Source organism: Mastigoproctus giganteus, chromosome 1 (assembly GCF_048544385.1).
Source record: "Mastigoproctus giganteus isolate SK-2022 chromosome 1, ASM4854438v1, whole genome shotgun sequence".
In the NCBI taxonomy this organism is placed as follows: domain Eukaryota; kingdom Metazoa; phylum Arthropoda; class Arachnida; order Uropygi; family Thelyphonidae; genus Mastigoproctus; species Mastigoproctus giganteus.
Genome location: NC_143575.1, coordinates 137,212,422 through 137,233,437, shown reverse-complemented (window position 1 = coordinate 137,233,437; position 21,016 = coordinate 137,212,422). Strand labels below are relative to the sequence as shown.

General features: G+C 38.6%; 1 protein-coding gene across 1 annotated transcript in view; it reads right to left on the bottom strand.

The window, feature by feature from the left end:
* Positions 1–21,016, bottom strand: part of LOC150091155 (uncharacterized) — a 1,391,089-nt gene that overhangs the window by 563,443 nt on the left and 806,630 nt on the right. Inside the window, exon 24 of the mRNA XM_090374518.1 lies at positions 1,549–1,705. Coding sequence (XP_090230644.1) covers positions 1,549–1,705 — 157 coding nt within the window. The remainder of the gene's footprint in view (positions 1–1,548; positions 1,706–21,016) is intronic.

Here is a 21,016-nt window from a genome sequence, read left to right as displayed (position 1 = left end):
ATTTGATGACAATACAGTGATCTTCCAGGATTAATGCCTCAATTTTTGCAACACTTTTCTCTTACAGCAGTTACTTGGGTATCCTCAGATTTCTTTATCATGCACTGAGGTTCTTGCATAATTGAATTATTTATACTAATGTGCAACAACACTGTAACCTGGACAATCTTCTCCATAAACAGCGACCATTTCTTTGTGGACTGTTTTGGGTGTTTTTCTTTGCAGAAAGAGGAATTGAATCACTGATCTGTATTTCACTTTGTCCATTGTGACACTTTGCTTTATTCAGATTGTCAGATCGAAACCAATATTTTGTGTGTTTGCTACAGAGATTTCATGTTATAAAAATATAAAATAAAATCATCTTTCTATCACAACCACTTCTGGGTGATTACAAATTTTTGACTCCCCCCTGTATAAAATGATGTTTAAATGAATGAATTAAATCTATCATCAATGATGCCTTGGATCCCTAAAACTTATACATCTCTACAAATTTTAAATTAGCAAACTAAACAGTATTCTTTAACATGGGGAGGCAGAGTTATGTTTCACACAACTCACTGCAGTGGTTGTATTTTTTGCATAAATATATATGATTTAAACCTTTTATCTCCATTGCTACAGTAGCACAATTTGTCTTTTTTTCATTATGCATTGAAGCATATCGAGTTTGTAACCATATCAGGTAGGTTTACTCACATATAAAAGCACTAGTGCATATACCATAATAGCATTGTAATAATTTTTTCCCCCTATATTTTTTTTTTCTATAACTGTACCTAGAGATTTGCCATATGCCTATAACAACGCAACAGGCAATTGCAACCATGCCAACACATTCTACCTTTCTGTCTGAGATTTTCAACAACACAAAATTTATTCCAAAGAAATGCCATTGTGGTATTATAAGAGAACGAATTTTGGGTCATGCAGTGACCATGTCAAAACTTCTCAACAAACACACACCCAAGTACAACCCAATAATACTGCAAGTAGGCCACACTTTGCAAAATTATGGGGCTATACTTGTCGTGTGTGTGTGTGTGTGTGTGTGTGTGTGTGTGTGTGTGTGTGTGTGTGTGTGTGTGTGTGTGTGTGTGTGTGTGTGTGTGTGTGTTTGACATGGTTTAGTCAGAAAGCAAGATCACATATTTTCACAAATCCAGGTCTGTTTTAATGTACAGAACCATTCTATTTATTGAGATGGAAAATTAGATGATGCAACAAATGACATCCATGACGTTTCTAACATATTTGTTGTGTTATATCACATATAAATTGCGTAATATGGCATAATATGTTAAAATATAAAATGTTTAGTCTGCGTGCAAGCATGTGTGTTGTGGAAAATAAACAAACACTCAGTAGTTAAGTAGTTACCCCCATACAATGTAAGGATATTATGCTTCGCATTTCACACATCTACTTTTGCTCATCCAGTTGTACTGTACTTTCCAAATGTGTCATGCATATAGGATGTGAAGGCTAAAGAAATGGAAAAGACGGAAAAAGTAACAGTCAGTGTTATCATTAAAACTTGCCTACCAATTGAACCAGGCAGTCCAGGTGGCCCAGGTTCTCCAGGTAGTCCCAGTCTTCCAGGAGCACCATAACTGCCTCTTTTGCCTTTCACTCCAGGTGGGCCAACAGGACCAGTGAGGCCTTCTATGCCATGATCTTGACCAGGCTCTCCGGGACTACCCTGCCAAAAAAACAAAAAAAATAAAATAAATGAACAAAATGTTGGCGAAATCAGCATTCTTCTTTATGTAATAAGGAAAACTTTTGATTTACAAAACCATCTAACTTACTGCCCAAAAGCCCAAGATGAACAAGTTCTTTCTTAACCTTGCTCTTGAATGAACAGTAGTCTTTGGAATTAGATCAATCATATGTATGGTTTTATTTACATAATATGATGGAATAAAGGGGGGGCACACTAATTAGCCCATGTTGCCTTCAATTATTTCACAATGTTTTTCTTAAGTACAAGCCTAATTCCATCTTTATATTACCTACAACTTTAGAAATTAAATTTGATATATCTACATTCCGAATGACTAATAAATATTAGACATGGAAAGGGACCCACTACAGTTCACTTAAAAGTGATGTCATTTTAAATGAACTTTAGTGGCCATTTTATAACCACTCTATATTTTCCACTAATTAACCATAAAATTAAATGAAATAACAAAACCTTTGTTAAAAGCCTGAGTAAATTATGTCAAAATTAATCATTATATGTATGTATTTTGTGATAATATAATAGCAGTTAATCAGATAAGTCACATATGATCTCTTGAAAAAAAACTATGTGAAAATTGCCATTAACGTCCAGTACTATCAGTATTGTTTTTGTTTATGAAAGTTTCACAAAACAGGAAAAGCAAAGACCAAAAGTGTGTCAGAGTTATTATTTCTATATCCATTTTAATTGATTAAGGTAAAAAAAAAAAAAAAAAACATTAATTATTCAAAGAGGTTAAACATATATAAGGAGTTCACTGAAGTTTGCTTTATCACATTAGTGTGAGAAAGCATTAGAAAAGTTTATAAATTTAAGTTATATTAGATAGGGAACAAATAGGAATGTACTTGACACAAAAACATCTCAATAATTTGCATAGGGCACAAACTTTGAGTTATCACATATGCAATTTTATGGATGTTTTGAAGCTCTCTCTGCAGTCATTTCTTTCAATTACAATGGCTAGGAATCCAACCAAGCTGACCGGGCTAGTCAGGTAGGAAAAGTGCCTGCCTGGCAACCCAAAGGTTGCGGGTTTGATTCCCGCCTTGGGCTTGGATCACAGTAAAATGCAAAAAATTTGGGAGGTGCATTATGGCCATAAAAGCTGATGCGCCAACAACTAACAAGAAAAAAAAAAAAAAAAAAAAAAGAATCCAACCAATATTAACTTATTTTTCTCTACATTCTGAAAAAACCATAAGTTTATGGTTAAGATGCTGTATCAATAGATGCGGAAAAAGTTCGTTATTCTGTAGAGCAAGTACCAAAAACATGGCGATATGGAGAGAGTTCTTAGTGATTCTATATATATAGTTTATTATCTTTCATGGTTTTAAAGCCAGGAGTTCTGCCATAAATGTATTGCAAACAGAACTGTTCATAGAAGATTTTGGAAAAGCCACTACTGCAGTTAAGGAATTCTTCAAACAACTCATTAGCTCAGCAGTGGTTTTTGAGATATCAGTATATATATTTGAGTACTCCCTCCATTTTAAAAAACTATGCAATGTATGTAAATTCAGAACAGTAATTGGGATTATATGTTTTTTTTTTTTCCCCATTCTATGAGGTTTAGAGGAGAAGAGGTCAAGTGCCTGTGCAAGCAATGCAATTTGTAGAATTAGTCTTTTGTAATAAGCGTATCCCTTTGTGTTCTTCTTGACTAGTCTGGTTGCTCTTCTTCCCTACACCTGTTCCAAAAGAGATTCACATCTTTCCTAAAATGAAGATGAGGCTTCCAAACCTGTATACAGTACCAAAGATGGACTAATCATTACCAAATATAAAGGGATAACCATCTCCTTGTCCTTGCTGATAAAGTTCCTTTATATCACTGACAGAACCCCATAAGCCATTCTAGCAACCTGTCTATTATTCTGAGAACTTATGTTAATCTATACAATTATCTCTGTCTCTTCTGTTCTCCATTAGCTTGAGTAGAGGTAGCAGCTGATATGTTATTATGGGATTACTGCTGCCCACATGCAGTACCTTGCATTTACCTTGATTCTGCATTAATAACTGTACCAACCTTTGTATAATCTGCAAACTTGGACAATAAATGTCTTCATCAATGTCAGTAACAAATAATGTAAACAGAGGGGACCAACACTGAACCCTGAAGGACTCCGCTAGTAACATTACTTCAAGAAGAGCAGTGCTGTTTATATCTGTTTATATCTATATCTATAAGTACATATATTTATATATTTTTATGTAAAAGTTATGTATTACAGTTACAGATTGTCCAGTTCTGAATGAGGATATGGAATAGATGTTGGAATGTAAATAGCAACAAGGGTAACTGAATTACCAACTGCAATATGAGCTGCCACAGCTTCTAGAGTGTCTGGCTGTTTAGCTAATGGGAGGCGAAATTAGGAAGGTAATTTGGATAGTAATTGACACTCCTGCCCTCGTATTACACTAATTCCAGGGTGTGGAAAAATTTTAGTTGTAGGAAAGTAAACAGTATATGATTGAAGAATATAAAGATGGTGCTCGGGTTATCCAGGAGTGCAATTTCCCATCCATGTTAGTAATGGCCCTGGACATCCAGGTTCATTACAGGTTTTTCTCTCGTTTGGCATGAAGCAATTTGTATTCCAGCAGTGATTGTGGTGAATGCGATATGTCTTGAATTTTGAAATAGAAGCATCAGCTACAGTCAGAATCTCACTGGTTATGTATGAAAATATATCATCAGTAGGTTATTTTTGAACATAAAGTCTGTGTAGACATATATGTGCAGAATAGCCTTTCCAGTTCACCATTTTAAACTTCCAAGTGGATCTTTCATCAGGATTTGAAGTTACCTGTTTCTAATGAGCAAATAATCGAAAATGATCGCTATTACAAAGATCGGTTAACAACAATCATGTCATGAGTGGAAAGAAAAACAGTGAACAAACTGATAAGTCAATTACAGAATTAGATCCTGTAGGTAGGTGGATATAAGCAGGAGATACAGAGTTTAGTTAATTAATATTATTGTTCAAAAATTCTTCAATCAATTTGCCTCTTGCATCCATTATAGTGGATCCTCACAATGGATGGTGGCCATTAAAGTCACTGAAAAGGCAAATTGGTGTTGGCAGTTGTGGAAGGAGGTTGTCCAGTTCTGAATGAGGATATGGCATAGATGTTGGAATGTAAATAGAAACAAGGGTAACTGAATTACCAACTGCAATATGAGCTGCCACAGCTTCTAGAGTGGCTTATAATTGGATGGGCCTCGATGGAATGTTGGAATTAACAAGAATAGCTATTCCTCTATGTGCAGGAGATTCTGATGTCCTATGTCGTCTGTACATGATGTAATCTAAAAATTTTGAAGAAATGTGTGGTGACAAGAAATGTTTCATGTAGGCACACACACACACACAGACCTATGGGATTAAATTGAGCAAGTAAATCCTTTAATTCATCTTGATGACTGCTTAGCCTTCTGTGGTTCCACTTTATGATGTGCATTACTTAGCTGAGGATGATTCAGTTGGCTGTTTTTTTGTATGCTGGGAACTACTTTTCTGGTCTTTTTTTTGGAATATCAGGTGTCCAGTATCCATTGTGTCATTGGCATGAAGTTCCAGGATGAGTTCCTCATAATTTGCATGTACATCCACTTCCATACTGTTGGTGGGTGCTTCAGCTTTCTTACAGTCTTTGGCAGTTTTCAATTTTTCAGTGACATCCAAGACCGTTTGAGTATCAGTTAGGATACTAATCGGAGTATTGATGGCTGCACTGGTTTTAGTTTTAGGAGTGTCTTTTCCACAGGTTGATAGTGTTGCTTTAATCCAGTTAGCTAGAGAGGTGTCTGGAGGAACTGACGCATCTGTTTGAACTACAGTTGAAGACTAGCTCCAAATGTGAGATGCATGGGATCAACTAGGCATGGTCGACATAACTTGTCTGCATGCCTCAAGATATATGACTTTATGTTCAATTTTGTATTTTTGGATTTTTTTTTTCCAGTTTTCCACATTTCACATGATTTAGAAAAGGGAGGGTGGCTTCCTTTGCAGTTAAGACAAACAGGAGTTGAGGATGCTTGTGTATGGTCTTCTGATCCACAAATTGGACAAATGACATCCCCTCTGCATGTTTGCTGAGAATGGCCATACACTAATAACATTACTCCAAGAAGAGCAGTGCCGTTTATATCTATAAGTATATATATTTATATATTTTTACGTAAAAGTTGTGTATTATAGTTATAGATCACTGTCTGGCTGTTTAGCTAATGGGAGGTGAAATTAGGAAGGTAATTTGGATAGCAATTGTTCCTGAAATGTATTTAAAAAATAAATTAGACTCACCCTGGGTCTTATTTGCCACCTTCGAAGTAGTCCCCTTGTGAATGTAAATCCCAATACCAGTGCTTCTCCCATGATTTTAATGCATCCTGAAAGTCCTTTTTCGTCATAGTGTTCAGCACCACCTGCGATTCAGTTTGGATATCCTCTATGCTGTCAAATCTTCGACCCTTCAGATTGATTTTCATTCTTGGGAAGAGGAAGAAGTCACAGGGGGCTAAGTCCGGGAAGAAGTTGCAGGGGGGATAAGTCTGGAAAGAAGTTGCAGGGGAGCCAAGTTTTGAAAATAAGGGAGGAAGATGATTGTCGTGTTGTTGGATGCCAAAAACTGTGCCACAGCGAGAGATGTGTGGGCCAGTATGTTGTCATGATGAAGGACCCAGTTCTTTATTTGGACATTTCCTCCTGACGGTGTTCCTTAACCATCTCAGTAGAACTTTGCATTGACGGCCTGGCCAGGAGGGATGAATTCCTTATGGATAATCCTGCCAGTGTCCAAAAAACAGATCAACATGGACTTCATTTTGCTCCTCACTTGTCAGGCTTTCTTCTGTCGGGACGAAGATGGGCTCTTCCACTGGGATGATTGTTGCTGGTTTCTGGGTATGCATATACCCAACTCTCATCACCAGTGATGACCGCAGAAAGGAAGTTTTGATCACTCCTGGTCTGTTCTTGGAGATCTCTGCTAACTTCCATGCAGTGCTGCTTTTGGTCTTCACTCAGTAACCATGGCATGAACGTGGCCACAATCCTTCTCATTCAACTCGTCTGACAAAATCTTCTGACATGTGCCATATGATAGTTCTACAATGCCATAAATGCCGTGGATGGTCTGCCTGAGTCTTCACAGATTGTCACCCGAACTTTTGGGACATTTCCTGGGGTGGTGCTCAATGATGGATGCCAAGAGCGATTATCGTCATCAACCGACATTCGACTGTTTTTAAAACGGTTAAACCAGTAGGAGGTCTGCGTCTGCCCAAAGGACTGTCACCAAAAGCTTGTTTCAACTTCTTATGGGTTTCTGCTGCTATATCATTAAGAAAGAAACAAAACTTGATGCAAGCACGTTGCCCTGTCACATCAGCCATCACAACAATCGCAAACTATGTGAAGCACAAAGCCAGAGAATTGCAAATAAATACTGAATGACTCTATCCAGCCCAAAGCCACGTGGCACACTAATTCACAAAGGATGCAAGTAGTGTTACATAGTGCCACAAGTCCATACTAGATGTAGTTCCCGAGCAACATTCAAATTTCAGGAACCTTTGGGTAGCTCATATTTCTGGCATTTAAAACAACGAATAGGGTTCAGAATGTAAGGGTGGATTCGGCAGTTTAAATAGTCAGCTTTAACTGTGAATGGCCATTCTAGAGCTAAATGTTAAAATGGTGGATCTAGCAGAAATGAGGTTCCCACCTTTTTTGGTCATTAATTACATAGCAGTCAAAAAGTAATCATAGCAATGATTACTTTTTGACTGCTAAGTTTCTGCACTAATTCTTCCTCAGAGACTGTAGATAGGCCCCTTCCCCCTCTGTGATTACACCTTTAAATGAATTTAAGGTATTGTGGGAAGTAATAGATACTGGCAGCCCACAAAATGTTGTTTTTAGCAGCCATTCAGAATGTTTTCAGGAAGCTGTTTCGATCAGGAGGTCTCCTGATTGCACTTGTCTCACCATTTTTGGTAATCCAGTGATCGATTCCAAATATCTTTGAATTAGAAATGGTGATAACTTGCACACAGGCTGGGTGGATAGGGAGCGTATTACCAGAAAGTTTAGCAAGTCTTGCACTGCTTCCCTTTGAAGCCTTTTAGGTGGGTTCAAGTCATTATCATTGGATTTGTCTGGTCTTGAGCTTTAAGGATCTAGAGGTGGATAGTCATTTATATCCATGGTTACTCCTTTTATCCCTGAAGGATAACTTTTCCCCCGGTTACCGGCCCAGCCATGTGGATGCAGGAGCAGTGCTACCTAGTGACCAAGCAGCTGGAGAAGCTAAGTGTGTTAATGAATAGATTTTTCTGGGTTCTTACTTAGTCTGTTACAAAATGAACTGAATTCTTAAAATGAACTGAGGATAAGAAAGGCTCTAGAAATGAAACAATAAAATCACTCTAGAAATCTCTCAAGAAAAATCTCTTGGGTACTATCGTTTGGCACTCAGGGCCCTGCCTGCCCTCAAGCCACAATATTCACACTACACTGAGCTTTTTGATTTTCTGCATAAATTTAAATTAAAAATATGAAGCTAAAAGAAGAGATACATACATAAAATAATAATGATACTACTCTACTTCTCAGTTATGTGACAATAGTACATTCTATATTGTATGAAGGGCATTTGAAAATTTCATTGCCCGAGTATGAAAGGGTAGTAGTATTCTCAACTTAATGTATAACACTTCAAATAGTAATCCACCAAGTTTCATACAGTTTCAGTAATATCTTTTTTTTTTTTTTTTTTTTTAATTACAGGTCCTGAAGTCAACAAAGTTGTGTATATGAGGAAATATGAATAAAATTAGTCACCATACAATCATCCAATATTTGGGAAAAAGGGCACTAATGCCAAAGAATTCATGAGGATATAGTTACAACTGGGGAGGATACCCAATCCTATTCCAGGGTTAAGAAGTGGAGAAGCAGAATTCAGAAGAGGGAAGGAGAGCCTGGAAGACCTGCAATGTCCATCACTCCAGAAGTTGACAGTGTGATTCATCTAGTGATTAGTGATTGATAGTTTGGTACATTGCCAGTACCTTGGACATCTCATCTTAAAGCGTGCATCACATAATTACAGAGGTTCTCGCTATGAAAAGGGTCAGCACAATGGATCCCAAAGTTGTTGAAGCAGATCAAAATCACACAAGAGTTTTCAAGCCAAATGAACATTTGCATCATTTTCAAACAGATCCAGCAAATTTCCTTGCAATGTTTGTGACCATGAGACATTGTCCATCACTTTCAGCCAGATACAGACCAAACAGTGGAAACACAGCTCTTCTCTCCCCCTCCTTCTAAAGATAGCCAAGTCAATTTCTTCTACTAGCAAGAGGATGGCACTGGCCTTTTGGGATGCTGATGGAGTGTTACTAATGCATTATCTGCAGAAAGACCAATTATATACACCATGTGAGGTGTCTGCATGAAAACATTAAAGACAAATTCCATGGAAAACTCAGCAAAGGGGGTCTTGTTCTTATGAAGTAAAAAGTTAGTGGGGCTTAGCAGAGTTAAATGGAAATGGACATCATTCAGCTTGGAACTGAGACCATGTATATTTGTGAAATGAATGAGGATGTGTTTGGAAAGCTTAGATATTTTCGCAGATAAGTTTGTCCTATTAGTTTGACTATACACAATGTATTCAGTAATAAAAAAAAAGGTGGGGTGGGTGGGTGGGTGGTCATGTATGACGTAATAAAATTTTTGGAAATAGCATACATACACAGAAAGAAAATACTACTTCATAATGTGGCCCCAATAATGCCTCCCATACACACTATCTGCCTTCCATCACGTTACTATCTTGCAGAGTAGAGACAGTGAGATTATACATTAGCTGATCTGGATGCCTCCTAGAGAGTTGGCAATAGTTTGCCAACTCTCTAGGAGGAAGCTGGTCTACAAATACTGTTTTAGAGCTGTATCCTTAAAATGTAAGGAAGATTGGGTCTTGCTATGATCCCATCATAACCTCAAAAGACATCAATCATTGCACATAATAGAAGAGATGGGGGAGGGGTGCTGGAGCCTTGCTCAGGAGATTAAACACAGGTTTCACCACTTCAAGCCTTCCATAAGCAAAATGGTAGTATTGCACTAGTTGAAAGTATCATCTACCATCTTAGTATTATCACCCTAACAAAGAGGGACAGCATTTCTCTGTGTGGTGTGGACGTCACAGGTCAACTCCTACTTATAGTGGTTCACACATGGACAGTCACCTCCTGTCCTACCATTGTGAAGGTGTAAGCAGAGGATTTGATTGTCACTGAGCTACACCGAAATTCAGTCCACTTGACTTAAATGCCATATGAATATTCTTCAGCATTCTAGACTTCAAATAGTAAGCCATAGCTTATTATCCCTGAGAGAATGTCTTTGACAAGCCTCCTGGATCAAAATGATCTCAGTTCCACCTTACACTACAATCTCCCTATAGAGCACCTCATTGAAAAACAGTGCTTTTGCCACCTGATGATCCAATCTTCTGATCAGATCTGTAAGAAATGCTTGACGTGATACATTAATACTTTCTAAGTTTCTGGCTGCTTCCTAGGAGACTAAACTTTGTCAATTAATACACCAAGCATTACCTTAAGTTCACTCCATTCCCTATATCTGGCATGCAGTTAGTCCCCAACTGTGTGTTAATGTGTAATAGTGCCGTTAAAATGTGCTCCTGCGTTTTTGATTTAAAAGTGTGTCTTTAGCAACCCCCAACATTAGAAAATATGTGTTTGAGAAAATATAAGTGGTGGTGAGTCTAGAGGTTAAGTTTTGGTAGTTGGGGTTGTGTATTTACCCAGAAATAACTGTTTTAAATTTTTCAATAATTTATTTTGTCATCACACATAGAGAAACATTACGTCACAGAAATAACAATGTGAAAATCCTATAGTGAATTTTCCCATAGGAATAGCATTGTCCCATAGACTTTACATGGGAAAAGATGGCTGCCTGGCTTTAATTCTTTTTTTATGTGTCCAGGGATACCCCATAACAGGAATAGTGACACCTACTTGAGGCATTTAAACAATATTAAGTGGAATTTTAACATAAATATTTGAATTTTTAATGTTTTCCTATGGAGGAATATTTTCCCATACGTTAACATAGGATTTATAGTGGGCTTGTTTTGGGCTGAAATTGGCAAAACTTTAAAATTGAATATCTCCTTATCTATTGGGATTGAGGAACTCATCTTTGGAGGATCAAATCTTTGGCCAATTATTTATTTTTTTAGATATTTTGCAGCTCCATCTAGTGATTAGGAACTGAGTTATAAAATCTGGGTTTTGTAAAATCCAAAACTTTCATGCTGATTTTCATCCAGCAACTAATATAGGAAATATATATATAAATTGGATTAGTTTTTATTTTAGGAGAGAGGTAAGTGAATTTGTTAACAGGACAGTGAAGAAGAAGAGGATCATATAAATAAAGATATTTTATTTCAGGAGGAAGAGGACACTTAGATTTTAAGTAAGCTTGGTCTTTGTCTCTTTTAAGACACATACATACAAATATGGATATAGAACCTAACAAGGAATTTATGCAGGATTCTGATGTGGAAGGAGTGTCTTCTGGTGAGTCTGGTGATAAGCCGGAACCCCTCAAAAAACAAAAGGGAAAAAGTGCTGTTAAAACACTTAAGGGTAGTACAAAGGATCACAAACATAAAAATAAAAAATCTGTTGTAACAGATAAAAATGACGAGGACAACTTAAATAAAATAGTTGAAAAGGTAACAGAAGTAAGAAAAGATTCTGATGTGGGCACATCTTCTGACTCTGAGTCCCCTGTAGTTAAATCTCCAGAAGTGTTTAAAACACTGAAAAGTCGCAAGATTCCTTTGACACCCAAGCATGGATCTCATGGGGACAAGGATAAGGGCAAAAAAACTGTAATACCTGAACTCGGTTTATCTAAAAACAGAGTAGCTAGTCCCCCAATTCTTCCTGTAGAGCCTTCCACTTCTGGGGAAGCTACAGTTGTAGCAATTGAGGCTCCTTCAAAGGGAGTAAGTCGAGATAATAATCAGAATGCAAGAGTAAACCAGGGAGGTGACTCAGTTTTGGGTTCCTCACTTACAGAAGGACTACACTTGGGAGGATCGTTAGAGGCACCGGTGGTATGCTCGGCTGTGTCTAGGATGAGAAAGGCCCTTACAGAGTTCTTGTCATCCAAGTCAAGTAAAATAACAAAAACAGTTTCTAATCATATTTATGGTCTCTGGGTGGACTTGGAGGCTGTAACCACAGCATTACTTATAGACAATGAACATCTGAAAGTTCGATTGGCAGAGCTTGAGATTCGTGCCGGACACTTTGACAGTTTGATGAAAAAACAGTTGTGGCCGGGGAATTTGGTTCCTGGTTCTAGATCTTTTGCTGACATTGTTAGGAGCGGTTCTTCCGGGGTGGATGGATCTGTTGGATTGAAGTCTTCTGAGAGTCAGGAGAGCTCTGGTGGGACAGTTCGGAGAGTCCCTGGAGGTCCATCTGATCCTAATAACATTGTTATCTTTCGTCCCTCCGAGGGCTCTGAGATTGACTTGAGCCAGGACATGAGATCTACTGTGACGGAGGTGATCAAAAAAGAGTATAAAAACATGAAGATTAAAAACATTTGCCTTTTGAGAAACAAAGCGGTCTTGCTCGAGACCACTTGCCATGAAGATGCAAGCAAAATAACTGAAGCTCCTTCCTTCAAACAGGCAGGTTTGTCTGTTGAGAAGCCAAAATTCTCGAACCCAACCATTCTAATCTATGGAGTCCCGAAAGAATTTACTAAGGAGGATATCTTGGATAATCTATATTATAAAAACTTCCAGGATTATAATATTACTCAAGAAGATGTAAGCCAGGAGGTTTCTTTTAGATTTAATTCGGGGCCAGGTCCTAAGGTAACAAACTGGATCATTGGATTTAGTCCACATTTGTATAAATGCTTATTTAAGAATGACAGAATCTTTTTGGGCTTTCGATCTCATCGTTTTCGGAAATTTACAGTGGTTAGCAAGTGCTTTAGATGTCTTGGGTATGGCCACTGCCCAGATGTGTTTGCACAATACAGTGTCATATGGTCATTGTGCTAACGGTGGTCACGTTTACGCTGAGTGTCCTAATAAGGAAAGTCCCCTGCAATGTATTAATTGCAAGAGGAGAGGTCGAGGATGCGATCACTCAGTGCAAGACAGTAAATGCCCAGAATACATCAGAGCAGTAGAAATGACAGACAGGAGAACCTGTAATGAGTAAGAAAGATTATTTGCAACTTACCACAGATAATTTTAATAACCATAAACTTTTAAAAGTTTTACAGATTAATGGACAGCAGTCTCGTGCTGTTGCTGATGAAATTAGAGTGGCAGCTTTTAATAATAACTTTGATTTGGTTTGAATACAGGAGCCATATTATTCGGCTCAAGTAGGAGGACTTGTATACAAGGTTATGGGATATTCAACATCATGTAGAGTGGTTGCTGCTTCAGATGCCCCTCCTAAATCAGCTATAGTTCTTTTTAATCAGGACATAGTAGTGACAGCTATTACTAGCGAGTGCTCTGCAAATATTGTATGCATCACTGTGTCTTTGATGGAGTTTTCCTTTTGTTTGGTATCTGCATATTGCTCTCCACTGGAGGATTTTCAGGTCTCTTTGCATCGCATTGACAAAATTTGCTCGAGGTTCGTCGACAGTGGTTTGATTTTGGCGGCCAACTTGAATGCAGTCTCACTTTTGGCATAGTGGGGTGGTTGATCCTCGGGAATCTCTTTTGGAGGATCTGATTTTAATATATAATTTAAGCATTCAAAATTTGCCTGGCAAACCTTTTACATTTTCAACTAGAAATGGGGAAAAATAGACGTGACTGTTGTTTCGTCAGGGTATGATAAGAGGATATTGAATTGGGACGTGAATCTGGATATGGTGAATAGTGACCATAATGCAATTTCTTTTTATATTGCTCCTGAATTAGACTGGAGGATGTTTGGTATTGGGAACTTGAAGAGATTTTCGATGGAAAAAGTAAACTGGGACAAATTTGGTAGATACTTGAAATCAGGGTATAATGAGGAAAATGTAATATCTTTGAATGACTTTAATGCTCATGAATTGGTAGCTCATGTTGAATACCATTTATTCCAAGCTATGTTACTAAGTGCTAAAAGAAAACAATTCAGAGTGGTTCCGGTTCCCTGGTGGTCGTTGGAATTAACTGTCTTAAGATCTAAGGTGATGAAGGCTAGGAGAACAATGCAGCGGAGTAGACATTTGTCTGCGCAAGACATACAATTGTTCGGTGATAATTATAGAACTTTGTGGAGAGAATATCACAAAGAAATTACCCGTGCAAAAATTGAGTGTTGGCAGAATTTAGTTACAGAAGTAGGTAATTCAGACCCTTGGGGACTGATCTATAGAATATCACGAGACAAGCTTTTATATGGAGAGATTTATAACACTGTTGTGGTTCACGGGAAGAAAATCGTCAATTGGCATGATACTGTTCAGCGAATAGTTGAGGAGCTTTTTCCTGAGGATGAGCTTGAGTTGGACTCGGCTGCTCAGTCGAGAATACGATTGGAAAAGGCGCCTCCGTAGCCAGGTGGGAAGGAGCAGCAGTGCATAGCACATGCTTCTTGATTAAACCGGGGTTCGAGCCTGTCACCACCAAATACGGAGGATGGGGAAAGGTCAGAGAATGACCACCGCATATTCCCGAGCAATATGGCCTTAGTTGCTAACGCTCCTAAAAAAAAAAAAAAAAAAAACCAAACAACAAACGATTGGAAAATTCAGAGTATGTGGGATCTTCGGAGATGGCTCTGTTCTCATTACTGGAACTTGGTACTGCTATTGCAAAGTTGAATGTTAAAAAATGCCCGGGTCTGGATTTGATTGAAAATAAAATTCTGTTGAAGTTTTTTGACTTTTGTCCGGGAGTTTTGCTTAAAATGTACAACAAGTGTTTGCTGAAGAGTGTGTTTCCAAGATCTTGGAAGATAGCTCTTCTCAAGATCCTCCATAAATCTGGAAAACCTAAAGGAGACCCTTGGGCATATAGACCAATTTCTCTTTTGTCTAACCTTGGCAAGCTGTTTCAAAGGTTGTTACTTCCCAGAGCAGTTGAAGTTTTAACTGCACATCATACTATGTCGGATAGTCAGTTCAGGTTTAAGAAGGGTCATTCGACCGAGGAAGGCTATTTTGACATTGATAAATTATATCAGATCCTCTCCTGAGAAGTATGTTTTGGCAGTATTTGTAGACTTTCAAGGTGCTTTTGATTCCGTGTGGTGGGACAGCATTTTAAGATCTTTAAGTTGGATGTGACAAACATATATATGGAGTTATACGCTCATATTTTAGTGATCGATTGGTAAAAGTCTGTGCGAAGCACTTGATGTTTAACCAGTATGTTGATCGTGGTTGTCCGCCGGGATCGGTTCTGGGTCCAATTTTTTGGAATGCTGTATTAGATCAATGGTTAAACCGACCTTACGCTTCAAGTTATTTACTGGTGGCATATGTGGATGACTTGGTTATAGTAATCTCTGGTGAATCCAGAATGATGCTGGAAAACAAAATACAAGAAGTTTTGGTTAACCTTTCTGTGTGGGCCTCTTTGAACAAACTGAAAATTTCATCTAAGATAACAAAATTTATGGTGTTTAAGAACCATTTTGATTACAATCGTCCTCCCAGAGTATTGTTGAATGGAAAACAAATTCCATTAGTGTCAAGCACGAAATACTTAGGAGTAATTTTAGATGATAGAATGGGTTTTCAATTGCATGTGTCACACCTCAATGATAAAATCAAGAAATATATCTCTTCTGTGATACGAATTTCCAAAAGAGAGTGGGGACTTAGTAAAAGAACCATGTTACTGTATTATAAAACCATCTTCTTACCAATTGTTGCTTATGCTGCCGGAGTGTGGTCGGCAGCAGTGGTTAAGGTCAAAATCAACAACAAGCTTATGTCATTACAAAGATCCATGTTGTTGGCTTTTTTTAAACACTCCAAGAATTGTGTCTACAGCTGCGCTACAGGTGATTGCTGGATTACTTCCTCTAGATCTCTACGTTGTTTACCGCGGCATGTTATATGCTATGAGGAAAGGAATTCCTACTCATTACTTGGATATTTCCATAAATCTAGAAGCTAATGTTAAGGAGGAGAAGCTTAGAATTTGGAATGGACTAGTCGAAATATGGAGGACTCGTTGGAACTTCTCGGAGGTGGGAGAAATAACTAAGAAGATTATTCCAGCTGCAGACTTTGCTATTTCTAAAACGGTTTCTTTGTGGTTTTGTCCTTCAATGTTTACCAGCTACGTGCTGACAGGACACGGGTCCTTTCGAGATAAACTGTGTTCTCGTGGCTTGGAGCCGGATCCGTGGTGGTCTTGCGGAGAGGCGGAGACTTGGCTGCATACACTGTTCTATTGTCCATATTATGATGTTGAAAGGCATCGTCTTTACGAACAGATTCCTGACCTTGCCGAGAACAATGTGCAGGAGCTTGTGAATGGGATATCTAACTTTCAGGCACTGGAAGTTTTTGCTGCTGCAGTGTTTCCAAGGAGATTAATCAAAAGGAACCTTTCAGACATTGAGCTGGCTGCTTATAATGCGAGTATTGTTTGATTGCATCTGGACTTGGGAGCTTCAGACCTGGAAGCTATACATCAGGTCTGGGTCTCCTAAGCAAGTACCACTACGGTGGTTTTTTTTTTTTTTTTTTTTTGTTGTCCTGTTCTTGGGTTTCGGGCGGCTCAAGACTGGACAGCTGGCACCCAAAAGTATTGCACTTCCTCTGTTGGGTTGAATTGTGCTTTGTCACTACAGCTAATAATAGCAGAACCAGGTCCGGCTCCACGTGCCGGGGATGGGCATCAGATTGCAGCTGTTGATGCCAGCTGCTTTCTGATGGCAAAGTGACCTGAAATTAACAATACTCTACACACATACACATTTCTTAAATACATTTTAATCTTTCCTATACAAATTTTTTTTTTTTTTTGTTTGTTTAAAATTGTAACTATCTCAAAATTTCTCTTGTTTTGGATATTCTATTTCTTAGCTATCTTATCTATAAGGCCCACTTTACAGATTTTCTGTATTAAAAAAGAGTTAGGTGGAGATGGGCATATGCCTGGGAACCAGCCCGACACAGTACACACACACACACACACACACACACACACACACACACACACACACACACACACACACACACACACACACACACACACACACACACACACACACACACACACAGTCCTCAACTTACGTAAGCCTGAGTTATGTAGATTCGGACTGACGCAAATTTTTTTGTTAAAATCGTAAAGATATTTTCTGTATAATTTTTAAGAATGAAGTCGAATGAAGGAACAATATGTATGTATTTATTTTCACTCCCATAAAAACTATGTTGGATAATAACCTGCAGCATAACTAGAATCTAGGTAAATAAATTTTCATCAACATGTGAACTACATTGAAGCACTTCATAGAAACTCCCACAACGTTTAATCCACGTGAACTGTGTCCCATCAACTATTTCTTTGGGGAATTACACTCTATACCTTTAACATCCTTGATAGAATACACAACTCAGAATGATCTGACAACAACTTTTATGAGCGGAGTTTGGAAAAACTTCTAAAAAATTCTGAGCTTGACAACAAAGATGAGCTGTTACCAAAGAAACAGAAGACCTAACCCAGTTGAATGCACAAATAGTTGAGAAGCAAGGAAGAGCCAAATCCATTGAGGAACCAGAACAACCCAAGAAGCAGATCAAATTAAAGAAAATGGCAGAAGTGTTTCGTAAAATTCAGGAAGGTCTCTGTTTGATGGAATGGATGAAAACACTGAACATTTCTTGAAAATAGAAAGAAAAGTTCAAGACTGCTTATCGTGAAATTTATGAAGAGGAAAAAAAAAAAAAAAAAAACGGACATGCACAAGATAGATGAACATTTAAGAGTTCATATCACATACTACCTCCCTGACCTCTACTCAGCCTACACCCTGTAATTAATGTGTTTTATTAATGCTTCAGGCTTGTTTTAAGTTTCCTTCAGTTCATCACACCTGAAGTGTATAACTATTACTGTAACTATTATTGATTCATTGTGTGCTTTAGTCCAATTTTCTTACATATGTACACTTTGGTTTTGATTCCCTTAGTAGCCCTTATAAAGCCTATAAGGTCCTTGAGGTTGTCACAGACATTCTCACAGATATGAAAGACAAGCTGCACTTGCTACCTGGGAGTCTAAAACGCTGATGGAACTGATATTCGGGTGACACTCAAGTCAAGTGGACTCAATTTCGGCAAAGTCCGGAGGGTCTGTGACAGCCAAATCCTCTGCTTGCACCTTCATGATGGTTGTACTGTTAGTAATCCTGGGTATAACCTCCATGCACAAGTATTTGGTGGGTGACCACCCTGGTGTGAATCAACGTAAGCAGAGGTTGAGGTGTGGCACCCACACAACATAGAGGAATGCCACCCCTCTGTGTTACCAGACAATACTAGGTGGTAGATGACTCTAATCAACCAGTGAATTACCACCATTTTACTTAATGGAGGCTTGAAGTGGTGGAACCCATGTTTAGTCTATAGAGCTAAGTTCCGATCAACCCTTCCCTATCTCTTCCATCTCTTCCATCATGCAATATGATTGATGATGAACATCGTGACAAGATCCAATATTCCTTACATTTCGAGGGTACAGCTCTAAAACGGTGTTCGCAGGCCGGCCACTAGTTAGTACACCGGACCGAACCTATTGGTAACTCTCTAGGAGGCTTCCGGATCAGCTAGTGTATAATCTTGCTACCTCTACTCTGCCAGATAGTGACTGGAGGGAGTCCGAGTAGTGTGTATGCGGGGAGCATTGTCGAGGCCATGTATGCGGGGAGCATTGTCAAGGATCTGGGTATATTCTTACCATGTGTATACCATATCCAAAAATTTCATTACTTCGTACAGCATGTCCAATCCACTTTTTCTTACTATTGAATACACCATGAACTGTCAAACTAATAGAGCAAGCTCATCTGTGAAAAGATCTAAACCTCCCAAGCACTTCCTAATTCATTTCACAAATATACGTGGTTTCAATTCTAATCTTAACGATGTCCATTTCCACTTGCAGTCTGCCAAACCCCATGTACTTTTTCTGTCAGAATTTCAGTTATCGGTTGATTCAACTACTGGTCATCTCAGATGCCCAAATTATTCGCTGTATGATTCCTTTCGCCTCAAAGGTGGTACTTGTGCACATGTCCGTTCTGATATTCCCTATCAGAGACTTGGCAATTTGGAATCTACTCTCTTTGATCTTCTCTGGCTTAAAATCTCTCTACCTCATCGTGTAAAATTCATCTGTTGTCTCTACCGTTCTCCCAACTCCACTAACCACTTGGAGCTTTTTGACTTGTTCTCTCTTTGCAACTTGACTTTCTCCAGTCCAACTTTCCTAACAGTGAGGTAATTTTCCTTGGTGATTTTAATGTCCACAACTCCAGCTGGCTTCGGTTTTCTAGTCACACCGATAGAGATGCTAAGGCTTTTGCAATTACTAATGACCTTGCAAAGATTGTTCATTTACCTACAAGAATACTGGACAATCCTAATCATACAGCCAACACATCTGATGTTTTTCTCAAAAAAAACCCTTCTAAGTACATGGTCGAAGTGAGAGGTCCTTTAGCCACTTCAGATCACAACTTGGTGATTGTCTCTTCTCCAATGGAGCCTTTATCTCATGGCTATTCCCAACCTCTTGTTTTTTGGCATTACAAGAATGCAAAATGGGATGAACTGCAAGATTTCTTTTCTTCTTTTCCTTGGACGGATTACTGTTTCAAAACTTCTGCTGTCAACGTTTGCTCAGATCGTGTCAGTGAAATTATTCTTGCAGGAATGGAATCCTTTATCCCACACTCCACTTTAAAATCTCGTCCTTCATCTAAACCTTGGTTTTCCAATAAATGTGCTAAGGCTGTTCAAGAGAAGAATGTTGCATATCGTAATTGGCTTGTTTCTAATTCTTCACTTTCATTTTCTGCCTACACCAAATCTCACAACAATTGTAAAGCAGTTATTAATCAGTCCAAACTAGAGTTTGAACAGGCTAAGGGTAGAAAATTTGCTTCTTGCCATAATGGTAGTCGAGCATTCTGGTCCCTTGCCAAAGCTATTGGCCGCAACTTTTCCCATCTCTGCTCCCACCTCTGTCCAAATCAGATGGTTCTGTTGCCACTTCAGCCAAGGGTAAAGCTGACTTGCTAGCATCCCATTTTTCTTCCAACTCATATATTAATGATCTTGGTAAAACACCTCCCACCATTCCCAACATACTCCATTCAATGCCTCCTGTGGTCTTCCGTCAAAAGGATGTCAGAAGGATTTTGACGAATCTTGATGCTAAGAAAGCTCCTCCAGGTCCCGATGGTATTTCTCCACTTGTTCTCAAAACCTGTGCTCCTAAACTTACTCCTATTCTTTGCCGCCTTTTTTCACTTTTTTATTCCAAAGTTGTTTTTCCTTCTGCTTGGAAATTTGCTCATATCCAGCCAGTTCCTAAAAAGGGTGACAAATCCCTCCCATCCAATTATCGTCTCATTGCAATTACTTCTACTCTTTCTAAAGTAATGGAGAAATCAATTAACCGCCAACTCTTAAAACTACCTAGAAACCTTCCATCTGATCAACGATCGCCAGTATCATCGGTGGCGATCCACTGGTGATTTTCTGGCTTATGCTACCCATTTATGTTCTAATTCAATGGAAAGATTCGGTGAAACACAATTAGTTGTTCTTGACATCTCAAAGGCTTTCAATTGTGTTTGGCATAAAGGTGTTCTAAAGAAGCTTCCATCTTATGGTTTGCCAACTGTTTTTAGTAATTGGTTATCCAGTTTTCTCTGTGATCTCTCACTGAGGGTGATAGTAGATGGCTCTCTGTCTTCTAACTTCTCCACTAATGCCGGTGTCCCGCAAGGTTCAGTTCTCCCCCCCACTCTTTTCCTCTTGTACATTAATGACCTTCTTCTACTAACTGGAAGTCCTATCCATAGTTTTGCCGATGATAGCACATTGCATTCCACTTTCCATTTTGAGAAACCTTGACCTGTTCAATCAGCTTCAACTTCTCGAAAAAAAATCTGCT